The sequence below is a fragment of the Sciurus vulgaris genome, assembly GCF_902686455.1.
Source record: "Sciurus vulgaris genome assembly, chromosome: 5".
Classification (NCBI taxonomy): Eukaryota; Metazoa; Chordata; class Mammalia; order Rodentia; family Sciuridae; genus Sciurus; species Sciurus vulgaris.
Genome location: NC_136465.1, coordinates 112686898 through 112692897, shown reverse-complemented (window position 1 = coordinate 112692897; position 6000 = coordinate 112686898). Strand labels below are relative to the sequence as shown.

The window sequence follows — 6000 nt, the reverse complement described above, 5'->3', positions numbered from 1 at the left end:
GTTTCCCGGGGAAAAGAGACGATAACTTTCAAGGTATAAAGCAGTGAAAAGGGATGGAGATCATGGAGGAACACGAAGAGGGTAAGAGACTGGGAGTAAGAACAACGCTTGTGGTGGAAAGTTAAGAGTAGGTGGGACTAGATGGAATGGCAAAATAAGCCCCGGCAGGAGGGACCCTGGGAGTGGGACACAGATATATCCTGGTTGGGAGCTGGAATGGACTTGCATCGGAGAAATGCCCGCATAAGGGAGCTAACCCGGTAATAAGGGGTGTGGCGGTGCTCGCCAGGGTGAGGGAAGCGGGACCCAGACCTGCAGTGGGATAAGAGGCGGGGCCAAAGTTAGGGGCCTGTGGTGGGTGGAGCCGAGGCTGCTTGGGAGCGAAATGGGCGTGGTCGTGGCGGCGTAGCCAGGGCAGGGACCCACGGAAAGGCGGCCTCAGTCCGCTGTGGCGAGGTAGATGGGCGGGGAGGCGAGATGGGCGGAGAAAAGGCCCGGCCCTGCGGAGGAGTTAGACTGGGCGGTGCAGGGGACAAGAAGGGGCCGGAAGGGGGTGGCCGCCGGCTGGGCCCCGCCCGGGGGCCGCCTCCCTGCGGGTTCCGTTGGCCGTGGCTTGTAGCTAAGGCTGTGGCGGCAGTGGCCGCGGGGCGGGCGTAAGATGGCGTCTGCGACGGCAGGAGCCCTGGGCCTGCTGTGGGGCTGGCTGTGGAGTGAACGCTTCTGGCTGCCTCAGAACGTGAGCTGGGCTGACCTGGAGGGCCCGGGAGACGGCTACGGCTACCCGCGCGCCCGACACATCCTCTCGGTGTTCCCGCTGGCGGCGGGCGTCTTCTCCGTGAGGCTGCTCTTCGAGCGGTGAGAGCCCGAAGCGCGGAGGGCCGGGGGCGGCCCGGGGGCGGCCCGGGGGCGCGCAGGCCCGGGAAGCCGCGGGGCCAAAGACCGAGGGCCGGAAGCAGAACTGAAGAGAAAGCCCGGAAGCTGAAGGAACCTGGGCCGCGGCGGAGATGCTCGGAGCGTGGCTGAGGTGGTCGTGGAGCCTGAGTTGAGACCGGGAGTGTGGGGCGTGGGCAAGTGAAAGAGTGAGGGTCGAGGGGAACGCCGGGCCCCTGCAAGTTTAGATCCCAGCGGTTTCTGGGGGATCTTGTAGGCCGCCTCTCGACCTCCCATCGCTCCTACAGACGAGGAAACAGGTTGAGTGTGAGTCCGGCAGAGACCCTGACACGGGTAACTGGAAGTGGTTTGGAGAGCCCGAGCTCGTTGGGGCGGTGGACGCTGAGGGTCACCGCAAGCACCAGACGTTCCCTGAGAATCTCAAAATTTGTGAGGGCACTTTAGCTTCTGAGTTGAGGAAAACAGGATTAGTTAGGCCCCAAGCCCTGATTTGTCAGCTCATGGACGTATTGTTTGTTGGTATGATAGAAGAAATCTAGTCGGGATAGGGTGTGGTGAAGCCCCAGGCTTCCAGAGTACGGGAAGGTGTCAGATGAGCTGCAGAACGGTCCTTGGAGGCCTGAGATGGAAGGAGGAGTGGTCAGTCGTCTTGAAGGGATGGGAGCCATAGGGTTTATTAGAAGACATCTGTTGAGCCAGCTTCTAAGTGAGATTAGAGAAATCACAACGTAGTTTGTCGAACCATGTGCCCTTGGTAAAAGTGATTTCACCTTGAGTGGTAGATTATATCTTTTGTGTAAAATGAAGATATTCACTGAGGATTTGATGTGGTGATTTTATAATGTGGATTTATAGCTGTGATTTCGATCAAACCTTTTTAGACTCTAGGAAAGGAGACGACTTTCTGCATAGGTGTCAGGTAATGAAGGTTACACTTTGACGTCTTCTGTCCTTTTTACCTTTATCTACAGCAGAAATGACTAATGCAGGAATGCCCTTTCTAGGATGGGAATATGTTTCAGACCCAACAATCTGTTACTCTTTGAAAAGTTAATATCTGTTTTTTTTATTACTACTTTAATTTGCCTATTTCTGACACAAAAATAATTTTTGAAATTTACTTATGTGAAGTCAGTCTCTTTATTCATATTGTCTTCTATCATCAAAATGCTCTACCAGATAGATGTTCAAGTGCAAAATATAGATGCTTTTTAGCTGAAACAAATGAAACCCAAAGATCTAAACGCCTTTTTTAGATCCTCTGAACCTTATGTTGCAGTTTTTTTTATGAGTATAGACATTGTATTCGTTTTTATGAGGCGGAGACACAAACCATTTGTCTCTCTTAGGAGTAAACTAGATCCAGGTATTCTTTTCCTTAATATCTGTATAGGGGAGCTAAAAAAAAAAAAGGAAAAAGAAAAAACAGAAATGCACTCACTATAAAGGAAAATACATAATTCAAGATAGGAAAGTAAAGTTCATTGTCATCAGAAAAGATTATGTACTTTTCATATACATGTGGTAATTTCCCTATGTTAGTAGTAAAATAGCTTGTTGCTTATAAATGCCCCGTTTATAAAATTATGTATCTCTTGAGATTCCAAAGGGTTCTGGCAGATGGTTGAAGACCATATATCCCCTGGCAGAGCTGCTGGAAAGGATCTTTTTTCTGTGGGAATTCTATCTGAATGTTTCTATGGTGCTCCAGTGTCAGGGGAGTACAGGTAGATAGGAATACAGAGCTGAAAGCAGTCTAGCATATTTCTTGGCTAATAAGGACAAAAACCTTTTTTCATGTTTGTTCTTAGGAAAGTTTAACCCCAGAAACAGTCTTGCTATTTTGGTTCCCTATAAGACCCCCTACCTTAGTTAATAATTACAATTGACTGATGGATTAATATGTACTGGTCTTCCATACAGGTCATAGAAACCATTCTTATGAGTGTAATTTTAAAAACCTACCCAAAATACTAGAAAAAAATCGTCTTTTCTACTTTTTCTTATTTCTCAAATCCCTACCTACTTAATTTCTAGAAGTAATAATTTCATGTAATAATCATAAACTGTTACAGTTTACAGACTGCCAACTAAGTCTTAGAAATACTTTACAGCTGTCAGGTGTCACATGCCTGTAATCCCAGATAATTGCAAGACTAAGGCAGGGCAATTGTAAATTTAAGGCCAATCTGGGCAATTTATTTAGTGAGATCTGTCTTAAAACTTTAAGAAGGGCTGAGGTATTAACTCAGTGGTAGAGCATTTGCCTAGCATGTTTGAGACCCTAGGTTCAATCCCTAGTGCTGAGAAAGAAAGAAAGATAACATACAATTTTTCAGAGATTGCATACTCACCTTAGGGAAGAGCTCAAACCAGGATTCAGGTCATTTTCCCCAGCTCAGTGTTCTCTACACTTTATAATTTGCTATCTTTTCTGATCCTTAAACCCTCTTTCAGGTGTTAAGATTTAACCTGCTGTTCCTATTGAGTCTTACACTGTCCCCCTTGATAATTGGTCTCTATTTGTATTGTTTTAGGACCCTCTCAAAGAAGATAGAATTTATGATTAGTTCTTACTTTCTCTTCCTTCTCATGAACCACACTGAGCCTTTATTATTTGTTTCCATATTCCCTAGAGAACTTCAACCTTGTCTGATAGGGATGACCTGAAAAGCCATCTGACCATAAATAAACTTGTGTCTAGCTATTTGTCTTGCTGAAGAACTATAAGAGGTGGGAATGGGGTATAGCTCAGTGGTAGAATGCTTGTCTAACGTGTGAGGCCCTATGTTCCATCTCCAGCACTGGAACAAAAACGAAACAAAGAACTACAGCAGCATTTATTATCTACCATAAAAGATAGATTTTCCTTTGTGGACCTCTGTTGACTGGTTGCATCGTGGTAGTCTGTATCATATACAGTGCCTCAGATGTAGTACATGATCACTAAGTACTTAATGATTGAAAGGTTCAGTTCATCAGATGCCCAGAGAAGTAACCTATAATCTAGATGGTTGGTTTCATTGAGAGAGGTGAGATTATAATTCTTTGTCTCTGTTGTTAAATTTTTCAATATGCATACCATGTTTGCATATTGTGTACTTTTCTACATCTCTTATGTTTCCTTTTCCTCATATACATATCGATGCTACCCCATTTCTTGTCACAAAAGAAACAAGAAACTCTTCCACTTTTAGCTTCCTTTAATATTATATTGCTAATTGAAATCTTAGGGAAAAAGTGATCCAAGGTAAATTTGTTGGGGTTTGACTTAAAATGTTTTCTTTTGTTTTGTGTTTGTGGCACTGGGGATCAAACCCAGGGTCTTGCACATGCTAGACAAACACTGTATCACTGATCTACATCCTCATCCCTTTTTATTTTAAGATAGGATCTCCTGAAATTGACTAGCCTGGCCCTGAATTTGAGATCCTTTGACTTCAGCCTCCTGAGTAACTGGGATGACAGGTCTGCACCACCATGCCTCCCTTAAACTAAATCATAAACAGTTTGAAACTTAATAGTTCCTTGAGCACTTGGTCCTTGGGATCAAGTAGGATGATAATATTGATACCATCAGATCTATATTGTCTCATTTATTTTGAATATATTATTGGAATAGGAGCTTTATGTTGCCAGAATAAAGTTAATTTTAAACTATATTGTAGATGTATAATCTCACTGCTGCTTATTTTTGTTTGTTCATTTGTTTGTTCTTTTGGTATTCGGTTGAACCCAGGGTGCTTAACCACTGGGCCAGATCCCCAGCCCTTTTTATTTTATTTTGACTGGGGGTCTCACTAAGTTGCTTAGACCCTCACTAAATTGCTGAGGCTCACTTTGAATCTGTGATCCCCCTTTCTCAGCCTCCCAAGCTGCTGGGATTACAGGAATGCTCCCTGCACCTGATATGCTGCTGCTTATTTGTTACTCCACTTCTATCCTCTCTCCTCAAGGCATGTCACTGGGGTGTCTAAATAACCTCAATACCATTTTCTGTAACTAGGGACTAAACAGGCTTACTTTTTGTCCTGTCATGTAACTGACAACAGGAGTAGTGACTTATTTTCTCATGAAGGTTTTTTTTTCCAGGGGGTGGAGGCATGTGCTAGGGAGTTAGCCCAGGGGCGCTCAACTCCTGAGCCACATCCCCAGCCCTTTTTATTTGAGACATGGTCTCTCTAAGTTGTTTAGGACCTTGCTAAGTTGCTGGGCTCTTCTTGAACTTGAAACCCTCCTGCCTCAGCCTCCTGAGTTGCTGGGATCTCAGGCTTGTGTCACATCTTCTGGCTTCTGCATGTTTCTTAACCACTCATTTCATCTTCCTATTGTAAGCCTTGCTTCCTCTGCTGCATACTGCCTCCCCACCTCCCACTTTTCTCCCTACTTCTGCTCCATGGAGGAAGACCTTATTTTCCTCTTCCTGATAGGATTGCTCCTTCCTCACAGATTTGTATCTTGCCACACATTGTGACCCAGTATTAGTAGGTCCTTCAGACAGAAGAGGGGTTTTGGGAAGAATGGTCGTAGCTACTGACTTAATTGTAAGGGACATAGACACAACCCATTCCACCACTGCATTCCTAAAGGTAATCTGTTGGACATTAATGAATTGTAAATCACAGAATTAAATGAGATTTGCAGATCCAGCAGAGCAAAATTGGAAAAGATGGCCACAGGGGCCTGCTTTTATCTAAGAGCTCACCTCTTAATAAGTTCCAGATGGTCAGAAGCTTTCTGTGTCCCTCCTCTCTGGGAAAAAAATTTTCCCCAGCCCTTTCTGCACAGTGGGTGTTGATGCTCTGTAGACAACTCAGTACCTGAGATGAGGTTCCTGACATCCCTAGAGACAATGTATTTGTCACTGAAAAGAAACATGTCAGATATTTTTGCCTTAGCCACTTCCTAATTCAGAAAACTGGGGTCTTCTAGATAAGGAAAGAAAAGATTAATAAAGGGAAGGCAGAAGTGAAATCTGTACTTTACTTAGAAAGTAAAAAGGGGGAGGTATACCTATTTTGACTTCCTCTCCAGACATATTTTCAAAGCCAACTTCTAAAGAATCCACTGGGTTGTAACCTCTTTGTACTGTAATGTCTTTCTGTTTTA

At 44.5% G+C, this 6000-nt stretch overlaps 1 protein-coding gene across 7 annotated transcripts in view; it reads left to right on the top strand.

Moving 5' to 3' along the window:
- The first annotated feature begins 491 nt into the window (after positions 1-491).
- Positions 492-6000, top strand: part of CERS5 (ceramide synthase 5) — a 30162-nt gene continuing 24653 nt past the window's right edge. The window contains exons 1-2 of one of the 7 annotated variants that reach the window (XM_079139809.1): positions 749-855; positions 1863-1940. In XM_079139809.1, the coding sequence (XP_078995935.1) occupies positions 1897-1940 (44 nt within the window). In that variant the 5' untranslated portion in view covers positions 749-855; positions 1863-1896. The other 6 variants (XM_079139811.1, XM_079139808.1, XM_079139810.1 and 3 more) reach the window with 6 other exon arrangements.